Source organism: Ornithodoros turicata, chromosome 2 (assembly GCF_037126465.1).
Source record: "Ornithodoros turicata isolate Travis chromosome 2, ASM3712646v1, whole genome shotgun sequence".
Taxonomy (NCBI): Eukaryota; Metazoa; Arthropoda; class Arachnida; order Ixodida; family Argasidae; genus Ornithodoros; species Ornithodoros turicata.
The window spans coordinates 84,609,000-84,635,181 of NC_088202.1; the positions used below are offsets into that span (position 1 = coordinate 84,609,000).

A 26,182-nucleotide genomic window follows, 5' to 3' on the forward strand; every position below is an offset into this window, starting at 1 on the left:
TTCAACCTTGTGTGTTGCTGTACCCAGCAGGGATTTATTTGAAAAACTCTCTACTTCAGTTTCTTCTTGGGACGCAGGTTGTTAGAGTGTCCACACTTGCGCTTCCTGCAATTAGTGGCCTTCGGGTGAAGACGAGCGTAGCACCTAGACAATGCCAAAAAAATATGTAGAGCACTGCAGCCATGATAGGCCACACAAGCACAAAACTCTACAAACTATAAATTAATCCAAAGGTAAGGTACACAAGCGATATTCAGAGTAAAGCAAATTTCTACAGCTGCAAAAATGCACTGGGGCAGCAAGTGACAACTACATATCAAAAAGCTTCCTTTGACACCAAAAAGTGTTATGTGGTACCTCAGCTCATAATGTTAAGCCTTGGAATTGAAATTGACAATTGCAACAACATTACCCGAGATTTTTCTCCCACTAAAACGAATGCTTATGTTGCCTTTTGACACAGTCACTCAAATCCACGGTCAATGCACCAAACCTTCCATAATCAGCCAGAATACTGCTGATTCAGGAAGTTCCCATCCAGAGAATTAACGGGTACGAGTGGTTGGCAGAGAAGAGCTAAAAATCAATGTTCTGGCAAAATATTGGTTACTAAGACACACTTGCTAAATGAGGTGTTCAATATCCTTCTTGCCACCTGCCAATGGATTTGAGGGAAAATGTGTCTGCCAGCTACAATGCTTCGTATTTATGTTGTGACGTAAGTCTCTTTCAAGCTAGTCTAGATTGTATAAAAGTATCAATCTACATTTAACATGTCTCAACAGTGAGCTTCAGATGGAGTAAGACCAGGATCCCCTTTTCTCGTCTTTGTAGCAGTTGCCGACAGTAGCGATATGGCTTTTTAACACAGAATGGCACCATCTTTCATACATGTACGTACTTTTGGGGATCTGTTAGCCTACCTGAATTTTGCGTACCCTTTTATGAAATTTAAAGCAAGGACTAATATTAATAATATTTCTCCTGGCACACTATTGTGTCTCCGTATCTCCAATGGCGTACGTAGTTGACTAGATTCCTCTTTTTTAAAGGTGAACACAATTACAGCATGATACAGAACCCATTTTGAGGTCCCCTGGTTTATACATCTGGTACAGCACGAATCACGCTTATGTGCATCACACGAGCCGTGGCCACTGACAGGATTCTCGTGCCTGGTGGCAGGATATGACGCCGTTTGGACAAACCATTGTCTGTTTGCAGGGGAGAGAAACAGATTCGTGTTTCGGCTTCAGAGTAACACATTTTGTAGTTGTTGGTAGAGCGCTGAACGGGCCGCATTCTTAGGCCCAGGCCTGACCTGCCGTGCTTGAGTTAGCCCGAGCAGTGCTGTAGTTGTTGGTATGATTCATTGCTTCCCACACTTTGAATGTGCCTTGTAATACAATATTTCTCTGTCATGCAATCAGATAGGTGTGACAAGCAAATTGTGTTGCTGTCCAACCGAAACGTAAATCGCACCCGTGCCTATGTACTCCCTCCCCAAGAACCAGATAATAGTCTGTCCAACCAGTTTCATATCTCACCACTGGGTACTGTCAGAGGTGTCAGAAGTCTACAAAACGTACAGCAGAAATGTTTTTGTATGTGAAAGTGAGTCAACCTGTCAATTTGTGTGCACATCATACTTTGAGCAGAACGTATAAATGCACTCATGACATACTCACTTGCGGCAAATCATTTTGTCGCAGTTGTACTTCTGAGCCAAGATACGCAAACTGGGCTCAATTACACCACCCAACAGCCGCAAGCTCAAGTGCAAGGTAGCACCTACAAGGGGAAAAAGTCAATTTCAGATAATTCACTCGTCAACTAAAAAAAAAAAAACACACACACACACAAATGAAATGCAGTGAAAAGTACCATTGCCCAAGGCACCGGCGGTTTCTTGGTCATCAAGCTGTTTCGTGCCGAACAGCAGTCTCTGCTCGGTAGACGGAACACCTGTGCGTTCTTCAATGCCGTACTTTACGTGACTGATACTGTCTTCAGCGTGTACATCAAGGGTGACGGTTCGACCGTCTAGGGCTTTGACGAACAACTGCATCGTGGAACCTACGTGACGAGAAAGCCATGAACACAACACGTTCCGATCATGAACGATTACAAACATGAACCTTGTAGACTACCATTTTTTCCGCGTCTAAAGAATTTTGCCTTTATTTTACTCGGCCACAAAAGTGTCTTACGCTGCAAGCGAATCCAATTATGCTGTCATATTTGGAGGCCCTATGGTAGCCCCAAAGTTGACGGTGCTGGCGGTTTCGAGAAACCGAAGTGGGGTGAAATTCTATATCAGCACCTCGTCGCAATCACTTCATAAAGACAGTCTGAATACTCCTGATGAAATTGCTTACGGAAAAGCAGCTACAAAAATTCTAAACACACTACTCACCACCACGCGTTGCAGAGGAAGTTGGAAAAGAAACGACGGGGTCCAAAAATCTGGAATTCCAGTTCCGGTACTGGTAGCCAGACGTTGGTTAGAACAAGTTCTTTGGGCAGATCCAGTATGTTATTATATGTGTATTTTCAACACGCCTAAAAATAATAATGTGTGAGTGGCACGAGTACATAGCTCCGAGACTGTTTTCCGATGCACACACATTTTCTACTCTACAGTGTTTTATTTTCCACAGACGGCAGCACTGGTGACGACGGGAGACGGGGTTCTCGATCGGCTGAACAGGTCTTTCTGTTGGTAGCTTCCTTTGGAAGTGTTATTCGAAGATGGTATGTTTGAAGGTTTCATGTTGTTTAAATGTTTTCTCAGTCAGATTTGAAATATTTATCATCGTATAACGTCAGTGCACTTCAGATGCTTGCGTGTGCGACTAAAGCTAGAATATATTAGTGAAACAACTCTTAACATTTCTTGAGACATCCACGTGTTTGTATTTAGGCCTACAACACACCGCTGTCTGACAAACTAAACTTTAGTTCACATAGTACATATGAAATATGCGAGGCTTCATCAACTTGTAACGTTATTTCATTGACTCGCTGCGTGATTGAATTCCTGTTTTAGCTAGGAATCGCTTTCGCAGGTCAGACATCACGCTACATAAACTCCTCAAGAGGTGACCACGTCGCGTTTTTGCAAATGCGAGTCGGACCTCTGGAGGCATATCTATTATACAGTTCCAATCACTGATCATGTAATCGTAGTGGAAGTACGTCACCGTTGAGATTTCTATGAAGATTTGAGGCAAATAAGTTTCCTGAATGTGTCGTTGTAGCCAGCCAAACAAGACAAAAAGAAGACCGACACCAAAGGGTCTGCCAAAAAGAAGGAGGGATCTTCCTCTGGAGGCAAGGCCAAGAAGAAGGTAATGTTCTTACTTCAAAGTTGAATGCGAACTTAGTCTATCCACAAGTAGACATATTGTCATTTTTGGTCTACTTTATTTCTTTATCTGGTTTTATTTCTTACTGGTTCATTTACTGAACAAGGTTACGTTGTTTAACGCCTGGTTTGGAGCATGCTGTTTGTGGCATACCTTGAATGCATTTCCACTTCACGTGCGTAGTGTTTATAGATGGGTTGTATCGGCGGGGTGCACAAGTTCACCAGAAAGAGGGAAAAAGCACCGGTAAAGCTATGGTGTGACATCACGTGCAAGCCATGTATTCACAAATCACTCACAGGGGGTGCCGAAGTTTATTTAACTATAATTTATTTAACTATAATGCCAGCCAACTGAGGTCGGCCAAGGCATGAGCCAAGGCAGTTGCTAGCTTATTTGAGTTGACGCCAGTGAATGAACTATTGCCAGTGTGAGGTTTGAATGGTCTTTGTAATACTGCCCTGTGAAGGGTCCCTGAACTGATAATATAAAGTGTCACAAATGACTATTAGGCAGTGGTGGTGCAATTTCATTCTCCATGTGGAATAGCCACCAGTGTGATACCAGGATACTACAGTCGGCCCCCGTTTATCCGGACTTCATTTATCCGGATCCCGCGGTATCTGGACAAAAGGCGCGGGAGCGGATTTTCCTCCATGTATTTTGTTCTCGTTTATCCGGACTTCAGCTTCCGGACTCGGACAAAAATTCCAGGGAACGAAAGTCGAAAATTCTTGTAACTCAGCTTCAGTTATCCGGACTACCGTGAGTAAGAAGAGACGCTGACCCCGCTTCGTCACCCTTTTCGCTGTGTTGGGGTTATTTCCGTCACACATCAGGGACCTACATTCCTCCGTAGGGGAGACAACTGTGCACGATGACCCTCTTCTCTATTTGTGTGCGTTGGGTCACGTTGACCAGTGGAGTCATTTGGAAATATCTCGAGCAACTGTCCGGTTCTAGAGGGGAAAACTCCAACCCAAGGGCCTGCTGCTTACGGCCCATTGGCCGATGAAGACATTCCCCTAGCTGAGCTGCGATCCTTGATGCAGAGGCTCACTGCGACTGCCGTAGATGATGCTGCGGTTTCTGACTACGTTTATGTTGATAAGGATGATGACGCTTGTGCAGCTATGACTGATGACGGTGTGATTGCTGCTGTTGTGTCCGATGATGTGCAGCAAGACGGTGCTGGTGACGCCAGTGAGAAACAAGGCTCCGACATTGACACTTTGCGTCCACACTGACATTCTTCGAGCAGCGCAACAGCGTGGCTCAACTCTATGCAATTAGCAAAAGTTTGCAGGAATCGAGTGCGTACACTACTATGTAACAGCTGTCATGGACGAGATTTCTGTGTTTTAATTAAACCTTGCTCTATAGGACATTTCTATTCGGTCGTTTCATTTATCCGGATGCCCCGGTATCCGGACGATTTCGACGGGAATGGCACAGTCTGGATAAACGGGGGTCGATTGTATATACTTTGCAAATTTGATGGCGACCCATTGAGGCAGCTATGTTTCTGCTGCATCGAGCATCAGCAACTCATGGTAGTGCACATAACGACATCTCCTTACCTGACGTGCAATATTAGTGACACGTCATTCCTGCGGAGTCATTTTCAGCTGTAAATTGTCTATGCTCGAGCTACAGTACAGTATTGGTCTAATGTGTTGGATAAAGTTACCACACACGATTCATACGAGGGGTGTTCAAGTCAAACCGGGACTTTTCATTTTTTGCAAAAGTAAAATGAACTTACAGGCGAGAAATCAGTTTTATTTTTCAACGAAATCTCCAGCTGCTCTAATGCACTTGTCCCAGCGTTTCACGAGGGCTTGGATGCCAGCAGCATAGAAATCCTTACCGACGCGTAGCACCCATGATCGGACTGCATTCTTGACCTCGTCGTTGCAGCTGAAGTGGTGGCCCCCAAGGAACGCCTTCAGTGGCCTGAAGAGATTGAAATCGCTGCAGGCGAGGTCTGGACTGTGAGGGGAGTGTGGCAGCAACTCCCAACCAAGTTCCTGTAAGGTGCATGTCGTGAGATGCGCGGTATGTGGGCGTGCATTGTCCTATAGGAGGAGGACTCCTTTGGTGATGAGGCCCGGCCGCTTTTTCTTCAGCGCCTTATGCAGGTCCCTGAGAACCTGGCAGTAATATGCACTTTTCATCGGGGTACCACTGGGCAGAAAATCAACATGAACAACGCCAGCCTTGCCCCAGAAAACCGTGGCCATGACCTTACTCGCAGACTGGGTGCTTCGGAACTTCTTGGGAGCTGGTGAGCCCGGATGCTTCCACTGTTTTGATGCGCGTTTAGACTCTGGAGTGAAATGGTGCACCCACGTTTCATCGCACGTGATGATCCGATCAAGGAACGGCTGTCCTTCAGTGTCAAAACGGTTCCTTAGCTCTTGGGAGATTTCCAGTCTTCTCTGCCAGTCAAACAATGAGAGCTGCCCGACGGGCACTAACTTTCCGAAACTGGAGGCAGTCATGAATGATAGTGTTCAACGTTCCCACAGAAAGGTCCGTCTTTCGAGCCAGTTCGAGACATGTTATCCGTTGGTCCTTGAGGATCAGGCGCTCCACAAGTTGGATGTTCTCAGGAACTCTGACACTGGGCTCTGAGCCGCCCTGGCCGGGATCGTTCTGCACTGATGTACGGCCGTCTCGGAACCGTTTGCACCACTCAAACGCTTTGCTGCGGCTAAGTGTATCGTGGCCATACTGAGCCTGAAGTATTCTGTGAATTTCAGATGACTTTACGCCTTCATTCACGGGAAACATCGTGACAATTCGCTGTTCAATGTGGGCGCTCACCTCGTTGTCGGCCATCTTGTCCAGCACATGTCTTCTGTTTTGTACAAACTTTGGACCACCACGTGGTGAACGCGGAGGCCTGTCACGTGTGAAAATGACGAAAAAGAAGTAGCGTGAGCCATTTGTACACTCGAGAGACAGAAAGTCCCGGTTTGACTTTAACACCCCTCGTAGATAAGGTTTCTGATTTGTGGGATCTATTTTTACTGAAATTTAGTGGACGTTTATCGGCATCTGTTTTGTATAGAGAAATCTGTTTTCCAATTACACACACATAAAAACATGATTCAAGGAATAGGCGCCACCATTAGTGCTGCCACCCCGTGGTAGTCACAGGAACTGTGCACGTGTGGACTGTCGTTTGCAGAGTTCCTTCATTTTCCTGTGTGTGTGTGTGTGTGTGTGTTCGTTCATTTCGTGCCGGTTCATTTTCCCCCCCTCGGGAACCGGTATAGAACAGATATCGCCACAGCCAGCACTCCTCATGTGAACAGCTGTGCATATCACACGCGGAAGCAAGCAATCTTCTTTTTCCTTGATCTTTCGAACGTGGATACGCTACTCAGATGTTTACTGGGTGACTAGTTGTATGGAATATTACGTTATCGTCGGTCATACTCATTAAAGACGGCGGCCACCAGTATTCATCCCAATGAGAAGAGTGATTTTGGCAGTCCACCCCTGTTGTGTCGTCGCTGGGAACGAGGCTAAGGAGCGCACGGAGACTAGTGGTTTGAGACTAACGCGACTAGGTCTATATTCATGATGAAAAATGTCTGAATTCAGGTACCTGTACAACACGTATAGGGTTTATTCACTGCCGTCACCTCACCACCATACTGTAGGTCCCTCGAAGTTACGTTCCCCCATTCGTTCGCTGCCATATGCTTTTTGGATGACTATCAATGTCGAAAGCAAGGAAATTACTTGGATATGCTACAAATCAAACAGCACAAGAACTTTGGAACACCAAATATACGGCGAGTGCGATATGTGTGATGGCTTGGATGGGACCTACAATATGCCGGCCGATGGCAGCACATCTGCCTGCCAACGACAGTGGCGGTCTCCTATGGATGATGTGATGTGAATAAACCCTATATTGGTCATGAGTTGGTATATCAATATGAACACCATGACAGAAACCAGCCAAATTAATCGTGCAATTTATTTTCTACTGAAACTATCGAATCTGAACCACATAGAACGCCATGCAGTCGTCGTGATATGGCATCCTCCCTCAGGATAACATTGCACTACTTTGATAGCTTTGTGCACCCCATGTTTACACTCGTATGGTGAGGATGCTTGGTACAAGTTTTGGCAATTCAGTGCGCTATAGCCACGTTTGAGCAAGGAAGGGTAATTGACGTATATTAGTTACGGCTTTCATTACTGAAAGGTTTCTGGTTGTGGTACCAGCCTTTCAATTTTGTTTCCCTTACTGTTTCTGGTAATGAAATGGCTGTTGGAGCCTACAAGGAGACCTCTCTTTAATCTGTCAGTACCCCCTTTCCCCCCAAGTGTTGTTTTGAAGTCGCAGATCCAGACCGCACAAGTAATTTCGATTCAGTAGTACCCACACATCTTCTGGGATTTAAAAAGTTCTGTGGAAGCAAATCTTTTATCGTGTGGAGTGCAAAATTTCTGAGTGTAGGTATCCAGATGGATGTAAACTTAAGCCGAGGTCACATCATAGGCAGATACTATCACTTGTGAACAATACTGCCATGCTGCAGTGAAACGGAAAAGCAGTATGCTTGCATCACCGTGCCATGTTGTGGAGTCTGTTGCGTAGATCTTTGTGTATGTTTCCAGCATGAGTAGTACCCGCAGTTTGACCCATCCTGAACATCCCTTAATGCTCTTCCCATGCCCTTACATTGTATCCGGGGTTCAGGGAATAGTGTCCCCATGGGGAAAAGGAAATACTGTAAAAGTGGTGAATTTCGCGGTCTTAATAACTTGCGAATTCGTGTGGGAGCGTGTTTCGGGAATATTTCATGGAAGCGGAAATCGCGGGTCCGGGGAGATCGGGGGATTGTGGCACTGCCGAGAGTAAACAACGAGAATTAGATGGCCTCTACATGCTGGCTGACTTATAGAGGCTTACCGTGAACTCAAATCCCGTAACGACGACATACGTGCTGGTTTTGTGAAAACAGGTATTTGCAATGTCAAGTGATACATTATGCGGATATACTTCTGATGTTGAGGTGACGTTTTCATTATAGAAATGTTTGACAGAACAAAGTGTGAGAATTAAGGTCGTAAGTCGATTTGCCTTTGTGGAGCTCATATCGTCGCGAATTCCAGTGCCCATACCTTTTCGTTCCCGTTACCTATATTTCGCGGAACCATAATTTCGCTAAAAAAGTTCGATCGCGAAATTCGCTAAAATTAAGTCCTCGCGAAAATTTCTACTTTTACAGTAACTACAAGGCTTGCTCCGAAAGTAATGCCTCCTAATTTATTGTGGGCGCCCAGCGCCTTAGAACTGAAAGCTAGCAGTCGCAACGTAAACTATGGGTCGCTACACCATAACCTGGTAAATTTCATCAGCGTCCTCCAGATAATAGGTGATTAGCACCAAAACAAAGTGTGGGATGTCATGGACATTAGTATCAAACAGAAGTGTGTGATTGAATTCCTCAATGCAGAAAAAGTGGCAGTTGACATTCATAAACACTTGGTGAATGTTTATGGAGACGAAGTGATCGATGCGAACACAGTTAGGAGACGGGTGGCACGTTTCCGTATATCCGACAGCGGTAAGACAGACAAGCCACGTTCGGGGTGGCCCTGCACGGCAACCACTCAAGAAAATGAACAACACCTCGATCAGCTCATCTGTGCCAATCGTCGGATTGTGACGCGCTAACTCTGCAATACGCTTGAAGTAGGCTTCAATGCCTTGCAGAGGATGCTCAGTGATCTGGGATATCGAAAACTTTGTGTGAGATGAGTGCAGACGTTCCTTACACGGGACCACAAGGACCACCACGCACAAGTATGTCAGGAGCTGTTTAATCAGTATGAGGCTGAAGGAAGCAGCTAGCCTGGATTTGGCCCCTTCAGACTCATCTGTTCGGGCCCACGAAGAACGCATTGCTCGTGCAATGTTACACTCACGACGGTGCCGTTACTGCAGCTGTAAGAAACTCGTTGAACTCTGTTGGAAAATATTTTTACAAACTGAGGGTACAGTCTATTCTTCACCGCTGGAGAAAATGCATTGCAACCGGAGATGATTATGTGGAAAAATGGAGGCCTGTAACTAAAGAATTGCCCTATTAAATGCTGCAGGTGTAGTTCCTATATCTTTTCTACTTTTCTCATTAAAGGCAAGGAGGCATTACTTTCGGAGCAACCCTTGTAACTTACGTTGTCATGTGAGAGTAACAGCCACTATCGGAATTCAGTGTCAGTTGGTCATTTATTTCTATTAATGGAAGCAAGTGGTACGTGCTTCAGTTACTGTTACCGGCTCCATTTTCTGTAATATGTTGTTTCTGCTACTGCTCCCTGACTACAACGCTGTGTATTTCTTCCTTTGCAGAAGTGGTCCAAGGGAAAAGTCCGAGACAAGCTGAACAACCTTGTCCTGTTTGACAAGCAGACATATGACAAGCTTCTCAAAGAGGTACCCAGCTACAAGCTCATCACCCCATCAGTTGTCTCTGAGAGGCTAAAGGTTCGGGGCTCTCTGGCCCGTAAGGCCCTTGAGGAGCTTCTCCAGAAAGGTAACTATTGCATCTGTCAACGCGTGCCCGCATAAACTGAGTATTGTTGGAAACTGCCCTGGTGGGCCAAGTTATGAAAGCTCTTCTATTTTGCGATGTAGATTTTTGTGTGCAGGGCACACACTATAATTGATGGCAATTGTTGTGAAGATGTGTAGTGCTCATTATTTACCGGTGTGCAATGTACGTCATGGTTTTTCTTAACAAACTGCCCTGAAAAGGACAGTCTGCTGTGGTCGACTGATACTTGATGGATTTGTCTCTAAGTTACATCTCAATACCAAATTTCATCTAGCAGGGCATTGTAGTTTCTTAGATAACAAGGAAGATGAACGTCATGTTCTCATCCAGTTTCATATTAGCTACCACATCTTGACGGTTGTCACAAAGGAATGCGATCGAGATAAAGGTGTTTGAAGCCTGTTTTTGAGGCATGATAAAATGCAATCAAGTTTTGTCTCTAATCAGTGACTTGATTGTTCAACAAAGCAGGAACTGGATGTTGCTGTCAGTGACACCACGACAGCAAGGGCCCTGGCTATAAAGTCAAGTGTAAATAATTGGCTGCAAATTTCACTGAAATATTTTGCAAGTTGTCTTTTAGCGTTGCAAGCAAGCATATGGTGATGGTGTTTTACTATAAAAATACTGCATAGACTGGATTACATTGTATTTGTCCAATTGTAACATGCGGGCTTACGTAACTCACGAAAATTAAAAAATACAAATTCTGCCGTGGCAATAACGCACAGACGTCTCCGGTACGCCCAAAATGCGCGACAGCGCCAGATTCTCTTTTCGTGCTCTCGCAATCACCTTCGCTTCGTGGTGAAACCGCTTTTGTGGCACGACTAAAGACCTGCGATGTCCGAAGGCGCAGAGCGGAGTGGCATAGCGAGCAGTCTGCTACTGCTACGCCACGCTGTGTTACCTTTCTAGTGCTTCTGTGTGTACTATGCCATGAACTAGCTCCAATAAATACTGTCGCATACCGTGTAGAGCTAATTGGAGTAGATCTACGTATGAGGTGTGTCAGCCTATTTGTGTTACCACGTGCTGCAGGGCATGACAGTAGATAATTTCGGGTTCCTTTGACGTGCATGGGACACACACTGCTAGAAGCAGTGTTTACTTCCCCTGTATTGCTACTGTCCTCGGCCAGGATCGAACCCGCGCTCTTGAGCTCTGCAAGCCGTCACGTTACTGACAGTGAGGCTGCCGCGAAGCATGCCCCTGCTCTCTCACATCCCACATGCATGAAGCGCTTCTGAAACTCATAACCACTACGATAAAAAAACGTGATCACGTGGTCGCAAGGAAGGGGTGTTGCATCAATGCGGCCAGCCAACGTTCAGCAAGCTCTTAAAGGGGCCGTAAACAATTACAAAAGGTGCACATTTCTTTGTGTTATATTATTGAAACTTAGGCAGTGAAAACTCCTTGAAATTACTAACGATCAAAAACAAAAGGCGCTTGCATACGGATGAAATATTCACTGCACTCTTTCGCATTTTAGCTCCGCCCCGCGCTCTAACTTTACGTCATTTTGACGTAGCCCTTTCCTTACCAATTACGATAGTGTTCCACGCATGATTTTATTTCAAATGCGGAATTGGACTAGATGAACGTGAATCCTCTTCTATTCAAAATCTAAACAGTTACAGTCTCAAACTGAAAAAGAAATGCGTTTAATTTAGGTATCATACCCGCACTACGTTTTCTGGGCAGTAACACGCAGCACACCACGAGCGCGAATGAATATCCGGGACTACAGTTCCGGGATCTTAGGTAGGTGTGCGATGGAACATCTTCATCTTCGAATGGTTCCGACAACTGGGCTGCCGTATTTTGGTTTGAGCCACGCGGCATCGCGTCACCAGCTCGCGTGGTACAGTGGATAGCGTGCTGGCCATGTCACGTCGTGACTAGCCATGACTAGCGCGGGTTCGAATCGCGTCATGTGATAGCAGCTCAACTGTTGACGTTTGCGCCAGCCGGAGATGTTGAAGATGTTATGACGTTGAATTTCGGAACCACGGGGAGCAAAACGTCGTTTCACACAAACAAACTGAGCGCTGCGACTCACGGCTGATAACGAAGTATGTTTATTGGCTGGTAATTTGAAACGTCATGTGCGCAGCTCGGCCCCCTGATTGGATGGCAAAACGCTATGTAGCCATGTGACTATGCGTGGTGGAGAGAGGGTCGCTGGTTACTCATCTTTGAAAGCAGTTATATGGGTCAATGAGCTGGCACAAGCCGAAAGAAATGTATATTTGGGTATTATGATCTGCGTTCTTTCATGGGGTATCATTATTTCAGAAATGTTTGGTGGCCTGTTTACGGCCCCTTTAATAGTGTTCTCTGAACTGTTTTTGGGCACGATTGTAACACATACGTGATTGTGAGCATATATTTTGAGTGAATATAAGTGTTTGAATTGTGCAAATACCGTACGTAGGTCAAGTGTACAGTCAGTGGAATGATTTATTCTCCAAGGATACCGCAAACCATTCAAAGAAGATGCATGTACACGTGTCCACGTGCAGTCGTTTATCTGACTTGTACGTGAACACTTCGTCAATTCATGACAGGTCGTCGTTGGTTCTGTCTAAAGCATTGCTAATAAGGCAGTTTTTGAAGATTTCACCACCTTCCACACACATATCAAACATACTTGAGAGCGTCGACCATTGCATACACCCGTTTGGTGTCTTCCGGTTTTCTTAGGACATCCATTCATCCTAGAGTTCACTGATACGATATTTGAAGGGTTTATTAAGAATGACATTGAACATCTGCAGAATGGAGGTGGGTGAAGCGTGAACCAAAAGTGCTGTTGCACCGCTTCCGAAGACAGGGAATGCTGTGCTGATCATGTGACGATGTATGTGTTGCTATATGGAAACCCCTGTCTGTACTCATTGACTAGCTTTAAAGGAACCATGAAAGGATATTTGACAAGCCTACGATCATTTTTGATTTGTTCCTCAGTACTAAAGCATTCACCCTGTAAAATATGAAGTTGGAAATGAAAATTGTTCAAATAGCAAAAATATTCAATATTAACCACGGCAGTAGGCGGCTGCTACGACCCGCCTGCGAGGTGAACTGGCCGTGACATCATACACAGAGGATGTTGCCGATTCGTGAACGGTCGTTTGCGAGTAAATTGGAAAATTTGCGAGCAAGCTTGCAAACTTTGCCATGACATATGTTTTAATTTGGCCTAGAGCTAAGATCGTATCTAATCATTGACACAGAATCCTACCAGAAGTGTAATATAGCCGTTGATTGTTAGCATGGTTACTGGAGCACGTTTTCATCTCTGAGATGCTGCTGCTGCTTCAGAAAATCTCTGTTGGTGGTCTTTTGGGAGCTGCTGTGTACGGAATGAATCCTAGACGCTGTGTGCGTCGCATAATCTCTTCCTCCGTCGCTGACAATTTGCGTTCCACCATATTTCTACTGATTTCGACAGCAGACGTACGACGTCGTTGTTGTCCAAACCGAAACCATGCACCCACGTGGTCCCGCAGGGTGTGTGCTTCAGGTCGTCCACAATTGGCTGAGAGTACTGGACGTTGATGACATAAGCCTGCTTCGAAGGGATGTATCCACCATCACGCCCCGCTATTTTTGCGTGGTAACCAGGGTGTCAGAGCGAACCGGAACGGAATCGAAACTGTATACATTTTTTTCGCTCAGGAGGGAAACCGAAAAATATATTTAATGGTTTTCGGTACAAGAAAAAACTTAACCGGTTTTGACTACGGATAGGCGAATGAAAAACAGACATCGTGTGTTCTGAAGTAATGTCGTGGATACTATACGAGGGATACGGTTACGGTTTAATGTATGTCTGTATAGTATGACCCTTAGGCTCCCTTTGTAATGGTTTATAGTTCGCGCATGCACACAGACTTCGAGTGTTCATTTTAATTTGATCCCCCCAAACTCTCCTCAACTAAACAGCGACCCAAGGGGGCAGCATAACGGCTTCTTTATCGGTAGTGTCTCGCAACGCGTCCCTTGTTTGAGAGCAGCTAAGTTGAAGACATTTACGTATATGCGAGGACAAGCCCGTGCAAAGTGGCTACTCTTTTGTGGACAGGACATGAAGAAAATAAAACGGAGCCGTCGAGCCTGTGGTTCGGTTTATATGATCAACACGCCCAGCGTCTCACCTTGCTTTATATGATAGCTTTAGTGTGGGTCCAGACCGTCACTCTCAGTAGATCTTACACATCCCAACTTTTGTTTTGTACACATTTGTTTGGTGCAGCTTCCTCTTATATTCCAGCTGGTCCAATTGCTTCACATGAAAAATTCATAGAAGTTGCATATTTAGGGGCTGTGGGAAGATGAATAGAGCTTGCTTGGTGGACAACGCCCATGACTGGAAACATCTTCCCACTTCGAACCCACAATTTTGCAATTTCAAGCAAACAGTTCAAAACCCTCTGTTTCATTCAACACATGCACAATGTTTGAGCCCCATAATGTTCCATATACAGGGGTGAATATTCAGCATTGCTGTTTTCATAGTAGTGCAGCATTAGGCTTTGAAGTTGTGAGGTACAGACAAATTTTGATGTTTCAGTCATGTTATTCCTCACACTTACTTTGATCTTTATTTCAGGACTGATCAAGCAAGTTGTTAAGCACCACAGCCAAGTCATCTACACCAGGACAACAAAGGCTGAGGATGCGTGATTTAATAGTTGCTTTCAAATAAAGGAGGTGAAAATTTAAAAATGTCTCTTTCATGTATCTGTCGTATGGCATGTAGAGTTCTGAGAAGCTCTAAATGGGGCTTTTTGCTTCTGGAATGCACTGCGTCTTTAATCCACACCAATAGCAATATCTAAAATGGAATAAACATTTCATTCACTTTGCCATCTGCATAATGTTATTTTCATTCGTTTGCACTCATAGTTGAAGCAAATGTCACAGACCCCATTGGAGTGATAATGCCTAAGAGAATCAATATTTTATGTGGAGTATGTTAGGTTAGGGGGTCATGAGTAAAGCACTGACATGTGTCACTATTTGCAATGCGTGCCCGAATGCACTTTTGTTGACCCTCTTTAATACAGTTTAACGACTTCTAAGTCTGTTTTTGCTGGTCGCACATTCTTCTCCAGGAAACATAGCTTTGTCATTTATCTCGCTCGGAGGCACCTATTTCTTCATGGCAGCACTCTTATTCAGACTTTTGTGATGGTGACAGGACAAGGTTTGCTCGATTTTTAAGACTTCCGGATTGTTTCAACTATCGGTGGCACCTTCTGCGTTCCTAATTTTTGTGTCCTAACTTTGACAAAATCCTTATTGGTCATGGTGCGATTTCTAATATGCCTGTGTTGCTATATGCAAAGCGCAGCGCTCTGCACTCGTAGCTTCCATTTTATTTCATTTGCATGGTTCTTGGACTCGTTCACAAGAAACGGAGTCCGCCGATAAAACCGTGCGGACAAGGTGTTCACAGCGTACTAGCGCAGTCGTAAGTCCCGTGCCCAGCTGAGCTGCATTATGATTGGCTCTCATGTTGACTCTTAGCTTATTTTGTTGCGCGCGCTCTGATTGGCTGACGGAGGAGCGTTGCGGTCTGTGGAGTGGTCCCCGGCAAATGTTGGAAATACAAGTCGGGAGAGAAGTCTTGATCGTAATGTAAACAAATATACTGCACTAGGAGAACATTGGCCTATGTTTGAGAAATCCTGATGAGATGATCTTGAAGAAAAGATGCCAATTATTGGCGTTTCTCGTCTGCCTATGGGCCTACAAGTCAGGTGAGAATTGGCCTTCTCCCCTTTGCTGTCAGAGGAGCTCTATGGCCGGTCACGCAAGCTAGGCCTACTGTTCACTGTTTCTGTTGTCCGTACACTATACTGCATGTTATAACATACATGTCCGTGTATAACTTAGTTCATTGGCAGCGTAGACGTTTTTATGCGAAAACATTTAATGTTTCTCGAGTACACAAACGTACGGGTTCAGATCTCTAGAACGTCGATGGGGGCGGGGACATGTTTCTCGTCGAACCTGTTTTCTGTCCAGGGGTTTATCTCGGTCATTTTAGGAAAAACTGAAGCTCGAGCTAACCTAAGTGTGCTGAAATAAACTGTTCGGGGCGATATGCTGATGTTTCGGATGCGGAGAAATGATTTCTCCTATATCCGCAATCTGACGTGCATGCTCTCGTGCTCTGGCACGGCCGTAAGCTGCGCGCGTATGTTTTCACTTTCCGACGCTGAAATCGGCGTCCCCGGTTGTTGGTCATATCGTGTAAACTCTATAGGGGTTTGTGATACCGTTTACACGTACACGCTGTTAGGAAAACCAAGTAGTCGCGATGTTGACGAGACGCGCGTATCTAATAAAAAAAATAATGCATAAGAAAAACTGCAGTGCACTTTCGCTGTACTGTGGCCACATAATAGGACCTTGCAGCCGAAACTTGTATGAATACTCCAAGAGAAGATATCGCGCAACACTTCTGACCATTGCAGTGCTGGTCATCACATTATTCATTATGTGATTTAGAGGTCTCGGGGCATATGTCATCGAAACGACTGGAATGCTTCGAGACAGTGCCTGGTTGCATGCCCTGCGAGATTAGTTGTTTGTGATTGAGCATCGGCTAATTGGGACGCGAAATACTGCACGAATTACCTTTTACCATCTCTCTCTTATTGAGGCACCGTGCGAGATCATCACTCGACGCGGCCGCGTGAGGGTAGTGTGGGAAAGCCTCATACACAGGTACAACCGTCCGAGCGTACGAGTGGCGAGTCGCAATAAACGCAAAGATAGTAAAATTTCTGTCGCTGTAGGTTCTTACGCACTGTTATTATGAGTATCGAAAGACGGTAGTAGTAGCAGTGAGGTTGACCGTGAGGTGTTATGTGCTCTGTCTTATGAAGAAGGGATGCGTGGCAAGTGATTTACATATGACTTGTGCGCAGACTAGTGTCAATAAGGAAAAGTATAATGGCTCACGCTATCGCAAACAGAAGCTGAGGAAGTGCCTTTGGAGTCCCAGATTATTTGGAGTTAATTGCAAAGACGTTCAGTCACGTTTACATCGAGGACGGTGTTTTTTCTTGTTTTTTTTTTATATTTCGTGCTAGCGCCGCGAAGCAACTGTGGCAGTGAGTGGCGTAACAGGCGTGGACAGATGGAGAGAGGACAGCAGGAAGGAGTGGGGGACAGGGAGGTTAGTATGCGTCCTGGGCCGACTTCGGGGGGAATTGTGCCAATATTTGTCTGAAAAGTCTTCAGAAAACTCAGGGAAAACGGCACAGCTGGTGGTAAGATTTGAACCCACCACCTCCCAGTCTTCAGCACGACCTTGGCTACCACCACTGAGCGGGACGCCTTATCGTGCTCAGCCGTGCGCCTGGTACACACTGACAACAACTCTCAAGAAGGAGAAGATAAAAGAAAGAGGCCTTTTGGAAACTAAATTAATTGCCACAACCAGTCCTTTTAGGGCTTACCAGGGCATCCCTTGAAATACAGGGACTTAGTGTTAGGGACCATTTGCAAATCGGGGGAATATTTGCGAGGCTTTTTTCCCCCAATACTGTTATGTTGAATTAATTGATTGTGTGCCATTGCAGCTCGCAAGAGGCCAGTGGTCGTGCTAGACAAAAGCTGTCTGAATATAAGCAGTGCCATAATAAATATCGAGAGCACTGAGTAGCTGTTCATCTTTATGTTAACTTGGCAGAGGTGTGTACATTTCACCATTAGACTTTCTACTCTCCCTTTCATTACTGAGTGCACAAAAATGTTCGAAGAGCCCCAGTGCTTTTGATGAGTACTGTTACCGGTGACGTCCTACCAACATTAGCTGAACGTATAATTCATTATCCATGCCCACTTTTGGAGCTCTTTTGATTTTTTGCCTTCAATATAATAAAACATAATACACACAGAAAAGTGTGCACCCCAGAACATACAAGAAGGCAGCAACATTTCCTTGAGTTTGAGGAAAATCAAGAAAAATACAAAAGACAGACACTACACAAACAAGACTCAAAACGGCACTGAGGGTTTATTTCACAAAGTTGTCGAAGGGTGCATAGAGTGCAAGGTTGAACACTTAGGTGGGAGACAGGAGGTCAACTAAGGAAGGGGGAATGACAATGGAAGGCTGACTGATGGCATTTGGCCTAGTTGCTATGGCCGACGATTCTAAAAGCATCCGTGGGTAATCTTCTTCAAGATGCCACGCGCAGCATGCGCAAGGCTGTGTAAACATGGCTAAAACCTGAATAATGGATTGCCTCTTCCCCAGTTTTACGTTTCACCACAACCACCGAAACAGCTTGACACTGCTGGCATGGCGACATTTGAGTTACCAACTACTCAAATGTCGCATTGTGATGTAATGTCATGACGTGTCTGATATGTAATGTAATGTCAGAAGCCAAAGCTCTATGGCTGCATGTAATTTTGCTGATGATACGCTACAACTTCATACATTAGTTGCAGCCATACAGCTTTGGCTTCCCGAACCACACTCTCTGAGTGTCTCCATCAGCAAGCTGGACTCTCATCACCTCTCTTTATCAAAATTGCTTGACCCATGGCTGCCCATGGCCGAATCCAGCCCACCAACGCCCTGCCCTCAAACCTCTTCTGACCTTTTTGGCCACCGTAGGACTTCGGTCCTCACTGTTCACTCATTATTCCATTTCCCACATCACCGCCAGCAATGGGGTAGGGTATCGCCCCTGGTGATGAAACTCCCCAAACTAAAGTTGTTGTTGTTTGGCTTCTTTTTCTAAACATATTGCTACTGGTGGTCATGCGTAAGAATTAGTGTGGGCCACTTTCGAATGTTACCTGCAAAAAGAGAAGGTGGTATATGAGAAGAGACATGTTTCACGGCTACAGACGCTAAATATGAGTTCAGCCACAAGAGCAATGTTCGGTGAATATTTTATTATTCGAAATATTGCTTCATATGGATCTTGAGCTTCAGCTTATAGCAAGTTTTTGAAACCTGTTAGATTGACTCGCTTCTTTATTTTTTATTTTGTGAAAGAATACAGTTAGGTTCAAAGAAACTATCATGCCCATAACCACAGGCCTGATTTTTAGCCCGTGTCCATAGCTGCATAAAAACTTGTTACAACATCTGCATATCAATATACTTACAATATTTGCACCATATTACTATGCTGAAAATGAAAATAACAATCTCGTGAGTGGTTGCCATCGGTTAGCTACGTTACAGCTAAGATACCTGCGAATGCCCATAAAACCTATGCGCGTCGCAATCAACATGTCTCTCGTTATCTTTGTGTCCAGAATTGTTTTCTCTTCAACTCCTTCATACGGCCATTTACTGAGGTGCCATCTTTATTGACATCACTTCCACGGGCAGAGCATAATTAGACTAATTAAAAATGCAAATGATGTGCAGTAGTAATAAGGGCTCACTATAACTGGCACATGTCCATCTGCACATAATCCACACATTTCAGCGACAGTGACGACAAATCCCTGGCGGGATGTGACCACACGTCCCGACATGCAGTTTAGACAAATACAGCGCATTAGTCTTCTGCATTGCTTTAGTTAGCTGAGCAACGAAAAACAAAAGTCGTTCTGAAATTCTCGTTTTTTTTATGCCATGTTGGCGTTGCGAAGCAACTGTGGCTATGAGCGGTGTACATATGTGGACAGATGGAGAGAGGACAGTAGGAAGGAGCGGGGGACAAGGGGGGTTTGTATGCGTCCCTGTCCGACTTCAGGGGGAACTGGGCCGACATTCATCTGGAAAGTCTGCCAGAAAAAGAAGAAAAACATAGCTAAAGATTGTACCCCCTGGGGCAGAATTCCCCAATGCAAAGAAAGCTGCAAGGGGGAACAAGTGCCATTTTACCATCTTACCATTTTACCATTTCTCTGACAGATCAGTTAGAAAGTTTCAAACCGAAGAGGGCGCAGGACCCTTCCCATTTTGTTGTCCATGCCCTGCATAACGTGCAGCAAAATGTGCCATTCAGCAAAATGTTGATGAGTGCTGATAAAGTGTATGCTGATGAAGAACTTGAGTGATGCAGAAACCATGGAGTTTGTGAATACAGAGACAATTCTGATTGCTACTGTCATGCGGTTTGTGCATCAATGTAGGGAAACGGGCGGGGCAGAGAGACAGGGATGTAGACACACGCCAGGCATTTTTTTTTCCCTCACTCACTCACTCACTCTCTCTCCCCCTGTTTTCGCTTGTATTCCTAATTTTCAGTGCTCTAGCTAACAAACGTGCCACAATTTCTTTTTTGCAAATTGATAATTTTCATTGTGTTCTTTCTGCTAATGTGGTAACGATGGTGATGGCTACGTAATGGCTAACGATGGTAAAAAAAGGAGCTAACATACTGGAGATCGACGAAACTTAAAGTATGGCCACTAGGGGGGGGGTGCAGGGGGTACGGTCTACACCGGGTGAAGCACTGGACCGCACCGCCGCTTCTTCCCTTTCTCTATGGTGCGGTGACTCCAAACAACAACGTGAGCAGCCCTCTGCGACCACGTGATTCTTTTTCTGAGTGTGGTGTAATATCGTTAGTTATCGTGTATCGCCTCATACGGAACGTGATCCGTTAATGGGGAGGGGAGGGGGGGTGACACAAAGGGCTCTCGCACTGGGTGACTCATACCCTAGTGACGCAACTGAGTATGGCAGTCCAGACAGCGGCGGGATTTGAACCACGCATCGCTCGATTACCGATTACAACACAACTTGAGGTTTGTGTTGTGTTTGTCTTTCATAGGGTCCTGTAAGCAGCACTTGGTTCACAACGGTACAAACTAACGTTTTCCTGTTTGTTCCAAGTGTGCCACAGGGAACTTAGTTTGTGCCATGGCGCAACAACTTCACCGGAGGTAGAGTTGTGTCAGTTGTGTCACACCAAACTAGCGGAAGCGGAAGAGTGGCGAACGTTGCTATGACAATGGGGAAGCGTGCGCCCGCTCTGGGGTGTTGGGACTACATATTTGCACAGCTTGGGAGCGTTTCGAGGCTATAGGACCAAAAACTGAGACCGATTGCGCAGCACTGGACATAAAATAATTTTGGCTCTAATTACTTTTCCTGCTCCACTGCTACGCAATGAGTCCCAATTCTTGGTCCCATAGCCTCGAAACGCTTTGCAGCTGTGCAAATAGTCCTCTGCACGGGTGCACGCTTTCCCGTTGTCACAGCAACATATAGGCAGACCAGAAATTTTATTTTGGGAGGGCCTCTATGGGGCTTTACATGGGGCGGAGGATTCCCTCTCCCAAATTATACCAGCAAAGTTCAGTTTCGGGGGTGACCTGGTGGGTCAGACTATTGGGGGTGAAACTATCAAATCCAAGCTTAACAATATGATGTCACCCGCTTCAAAGAAACAAGGTGATTGGCTTTGTATACAAGGCGTGTGGCAACTGAGGCTTTGTATGTATTTGTCCTTTCTATGTGTTCCAGAACATCAATTGTCTCATGTTCAGGCGATTGGCTGTTTATGTTTTCGGAACTCCATCTACTAAAGTCGCTAATACAGATGGAGAAAAGGAGCTGCAGAAGCAGCGAGATACATGTTTACCTGCCGGTGACAAACACACATGGTCACAGTCAAAATCACATTTATTTTCGTTGATTCTGTGGTATAGCTGTTGTGCTGGGTCGATTGACCGGATGAAAAGCGTTCGCGTTTCCGCCCTCCGAAGCTGCAGCATGGAGCGGTTCTCGAAAAGTGACTTGAAACGCTCTGCATTTCGCGGCGCCGCAAAACAACGTTAAAAAAAGAATGCATGTGTGAATCCAGCTTACGCGAACTCTCCCCCATGGCGGCGCTGCAGTATCTCTTCTGGCGCGCTGTTGTGTCTCCAACAGCGTATGTAGATGACGGACTAGATTTCTTTTCCTTCTTAAGTTGAACACGACTACAGTAGTTTCCCCCGAAATTGACCTCTGAGGGTGTACCGAGCTTTGAAGGGGTATATGTTTATGGACGCATGTTTATGAGTATATGCATTGGTAACCGAGGTGTATTGGGAAAATTCAGAAATTTCAGGGAGTGTTGCAAAAAAAAACAGGGGGAGTGTACACCCCTGTAAGGGGGGTGTAGGAGAAACCCCTGCAACCAACCAATAAACCTGAAATTCCTTTTATTTCGTTTTCCCCTTAGAGTGTGGTAGTACATACACACACAAAAAAAGAAGTAAATCGGGGATCTATTACAGCTTCTAGTCCCATACATACAATTGCTCCCCATTTCAGTCCCGTGACCCTGATATTTCCTCCCCAGCACTGCAAATGGTCCCCAAACCTCAGATAGACTTCCGTGCATTTAGTCCCGAAAGAGACTAATGGGTGTGGCAGTGCATCTATAGTACCCAAAAGGACTGGAATTACTCCTTTTTTTCTTTTAGTGTATAGTGCTTTGCGTGCACAAGCTGCAGAATTACCGTATTTACTCGAATCTAGGCCGATAGTTTTTTCGGAAAAAGCGGGCACGGTTTTGGGGGGTCGGCTTAGATACGAGGATTTGGCTCCTCCGTAGTGCCATCGTCATCACGCGTCATACGCATCGCCGCCGCCGCCGCCGCCTACCTGAGACGCGCGGGGCGCACGTGACTTTGTTTTCATTGCATCTGTGGCGTGGTTTCGAAACGTGGAGTAAATGGCAGATGAGCATAGTTGGAGAAACGGAGGCGTAGAAAAAATGTAATATGGGGCTTTGTAACTAGGGTTCCGCGTTTTCGGCATTTGCCGAAAAATGACGAAAAACAACCGCCGAATATATTCCTGGAACTTCGGCACGTTCCGAAAAAATCTGAATTACACTCTTGCATATGGTGCTACATGCCGATAATGCCGGTACCCGATTGCACTTTTCTTCCTCCGGGACATCACATTTTCGTTTTTCCTTCACCTCGTTTCCAGGTGGAATGCGGGGAATACCGCCGTGCGGAGCTGCTAGTCTTTAGTTCAGGGAAAAGCCTTCCTATGTAACACTTTTATTCCTGGGTCTAGGGGGTTCAAGTATATGTGGAACCCTCTAACGAAGGAAAGGAAATTATTTGTGTTCTCAGTGTCTCCCTACTAAGCTGCTCTGCTTTCATGAGTCATTATAGCTGCCGGTTTTTTGGCATCTATGTGACACAAGCGTGTTAAAATGCCGAAATTATCCGAATTAAAAAAAAGATAATGAAAAAAAATATATATAAATACCGAAAAACACCCGCCGAATCTCCCCAGGAATAAATCCCGGAGACGCGGACCCTATTTATAACGTTTCCCGTGAAGGGCCCTAAAGTACTGGGGTTTCCTTCGGATCAACACAATAAGCTCTTTGCCTTTTGGTAATTTGTATTACGATGCTGACTTGTCCGGTAAGCCCTGACAGTGTCCGGCGCCGATATTGAGCGCATGTTTGTGCAGTTATGAGTGGGGAAACAAACGCAGAATCCAACATCTGTCACAGTAACAAAGCCTTTCGTCGACATCCCAATTGGCGGCAAACTAATAAAGGGAATACAAGTTGAAGCCGGAAAACCTCCTTGGAAAACATAGGAAGAAGGACACTCTTGGGAAACATGCTAAAACAAGGCAACAAAACAGGACAAGCGCATACCTCATTCAGACCGGATTCTTAATAACAAACACCAAAAGGAAGGGACCGTTTGAATGACCGAAGGACCGTCGACAGTGTGGCAGAGCCACAGAGACTCTACGTCACATCCTGGATGAATGCGGCACATTACATATTGATGCACCAGGGATCGACGGAGCAATAAACGTTGCGGAAAACATCGCCGTTATTATCAGATCGAAAGTATGCTGAGGTGTGTGCAGTGCCGTCTGGTAAAATGGGGGCATCTCGAGAACATGATAAGACACTGAAGTCTCTTGAATGTGTTCTGGTATAGGTGCTAAATCTGTATATTCTCACAGCTGTGACTCCACTTGGAGGTCTGTACTATATCAAAAGGGATTAGGTACAATTACTCTACTCCACTGCCCTGCAAGGGGTGGTTCACCATCGAATCCCACACAAGCACACTTGGCTGCAGTCGCGAATGCGTTCAAAGTGGTCGCTCTTCCCCACCTACAGTCAGCATAGAATAACGGGTTGTGTCACATTTGAAGAACGTGTCGCCAAGTGCGCCAATACGCGCTTGAAACTTAATTCTGATGTGAGATACAGCTCTCGGAGTCGACACATTTGGCAACACTCTTCTACCGGGAACCAGGGCCCCTGTACGGTTCACAAGCAGGGCCGGCGAGAGGGGGGGCAGCCGGGGACAGTTGGTCTGCCAGTTGACGCCCCGGGCCCGGACCTCTTCAGGGGCCTGCACGACCCAAGGCCCGTCGTAATCACGTAAAGAAGAAATACTCGTAATATGTTATCGAGATGCGAGAAGGGGGCCTGGGTATGACCCATCCCCTGGGCCCGTAATTTCCCTCACCGGCCCTGTTCACAAGACGATAAGACGTTTAGATGTTTTGCCAAGACGAGCCCGCTTCTACAGGAAACGTCATTCTGTACCATCCACGAGTTATTCACCAGCAGGCAGATCACTCGGAAATAGCACGCCACCACCGCAGGTTATGGTCTAGAAAGGGTGGTAAATAAAGACGTCGAGGAAGAGGAGGGCAGATAGATGGTGCAGAAAAAGATCAGATAAACATTCTTCCGGACCATGTGTTGGACGTTCCTGAAGGGAACTGCAAGCTATTCCATGCAAGAGAGTTTACCATGCGCGCCTCTCCCGTGTATACATGAAAGGGACGGCCTACAACCTCGTGACTGAAACCTTGTATGCAGATTCTTTCCTTATCCATAACAAAGCCGCGGTAATGGTGGAGCATAATATGGCGCTATGGGCTGGTATTCCCTTTTCACGCTATCACGACATCCTTCCCATGCAGAGTTATTGTTTAGAATCCTCGCGAAGTTCACGTTAGGGTCCACCTATGCACAAGTGTCCTGTTGTTGAGTGACCGATAACCGCGGTTAGGAAAATGGCCGGCATGGTTCCCCAGCTCCAAATTTCCTCTTTTCATGTACCATGCGTACATCATTGATCTACATACTTGGTCTTCTTTATAGGAACTGAAGACTGATTCCCTGTACTTAATTATTTCCTTCGCCATGTACCTGGACATGCACATACCCTTCGGCAAAAGCCGCAGTTTCAAGGAATACTTCGCAGGTCCGCTAAACACAGAGTCTCTACATAAGATCCTGTACTCGACGTTCCTGTATCTTCCATGCATAACATGATAACTCCTTTTGGACATTGGGGTTTGATCGGCAGTCGAGTGGAGCATCAAGCTGTTCACACTCACTGTCGATGCTCACTGTCCTCTGTTTGACAATGATGCCGCAGCCACGGGTTGACTACGGAGAAGGAGTGCATTTAATGCTCCCACCTTCAACCTGCTTATACCTTTTATTCGTGGCAATATTTCGGTGGAGGTGCTAGTCGATCCTCATGCTTATTCCTTCCTGGTCGTCTCTCCCTGTCATCCAGTTGTACGGCCAGGCTTCAGCGTTCGTCCGACAACTACACCTCAAACAACTGGCTTTTGAACAACGCGTCGAGGAGATGATCACTACAGACAGTGCGGTTGCAGAGCAGTGATGGCCAAAGTATCCCACAGTTTTACTTAAAGTAAAGCACAAAGCACCTGGCGCTATTGGTATTCAAGTACAGAACAAAGTACCATATTGTAAATGTACTCAGAATAAAACGCAAAGTACTGAGAAAGGTACTTCAAAGTACACGTGAAGTACCCTGCAACGTTTGTTGCATAGTATAACGTGATTCTTTTGATTGGCATTTAGTAAGCATTTTCCGCAAGTGCTAGTTCAAAACCCAAGCTGTAGTTAGTGCTTACTCATGACTATGAAATGTAAGAGATGGCATAATTTGTATTTACATCTGCATAGGCAACCAGCTGTGCTAGCGGAAAGTATTTTTATTTCCTGATGTATTAACCCGTGCATCCCTTAGTATACTACGAAAAAATAGGACAGCAATTCATGTTCTTCAAAAATACTGCTACTTATTGATATTTTCAATTTTTTGTTGTTGCATTTCCAGTTGGGCACTTGTTGGGAAAGTACTAGAGAAACTTGAACTACAGTACAAAGTACACAATAGTAAATGTACTTAAAGTGAAGTGCAAGTACTTGATACTTTAAGTACTCCCCATCACTGACA

The 26,182-nt window shown here is 45.4% G+C and overlaps 3 protein-coding genes across 5 annotated transcripts in view; 2 read left to right on the forward strand and 1 right to left on the reverse strand.

Moving 5' to 3' along the window:
* LOC135385638 (ubiquitin-ribosomal protein eL40 fusion protein-like) lies at positions 1-2,508 on the reverse strand. The gene is made up of 4 exons (XM_064615084.1): positions 2,417-2,508; positions 1,885-2,076; positions 1,689-1,791; positions 1-144 (listed from the first exon to the last, which is right to left on the reverse strand). The coding sequence occupies exons 2-4, from the start codon at positions 2,066-2,068 to the stop codon at positions 51-53; spliced, it is 381 nt and encodes a 126-aa protein (XP_064471154.1). The 5' UTR covers positions 2,069-2,076; positions 2,417-2,508; the 3' UTR covers positions 1-50.
* Positions 2,509-2,642: 134 nt separating this feature from the next.
* Positions 2,643-14,698, forward strand: LOC135385639 (small ribosomal subunit protein eS25-like). Its single transcript, XM_064615085.1, has 4 exons — positions 2,643-2,754; positions 3,261-3,350; positions 9,757-9,940; positions 14,583-14,698. Exons 1-4 carry the CDS (start codon positions 2,752-2,754, stop codon positions 14,654-14,656), a joined length of 351 nt encoding a protein of 116 aa, XP_064471155.1. The 5' UTR covers positions 2,643-2,751; the 3' UTR covers positions 14,657-14,698.
* Positions 14,699-15,497: 799 nt separating this feature from the next.
* Positions 15,498-26,182, forward strand: part of LOC135385640 (protein turtle-like) — a 78,398-nt gene continuing 67,713 nt past the window's right edge. Inside the window, exon 1 of one of the 3 annotated variants that reach the window (XM_064615086.1) lies at positions 15,498-15,735. In XM_064615086.1, the coding sequence (XP_064471156.1) occupies positions 15,672-15,735 (64 nt within the window). In that variant the 5' untranslated portion in view covers positions 15,498-15,671. The remainder of the gene's footprint in view (positions 15,736-26,182) is intronic. The other 2 variants (XM_064615088.1, XM_064615087.1) reach the window with 2 other exon arrangements.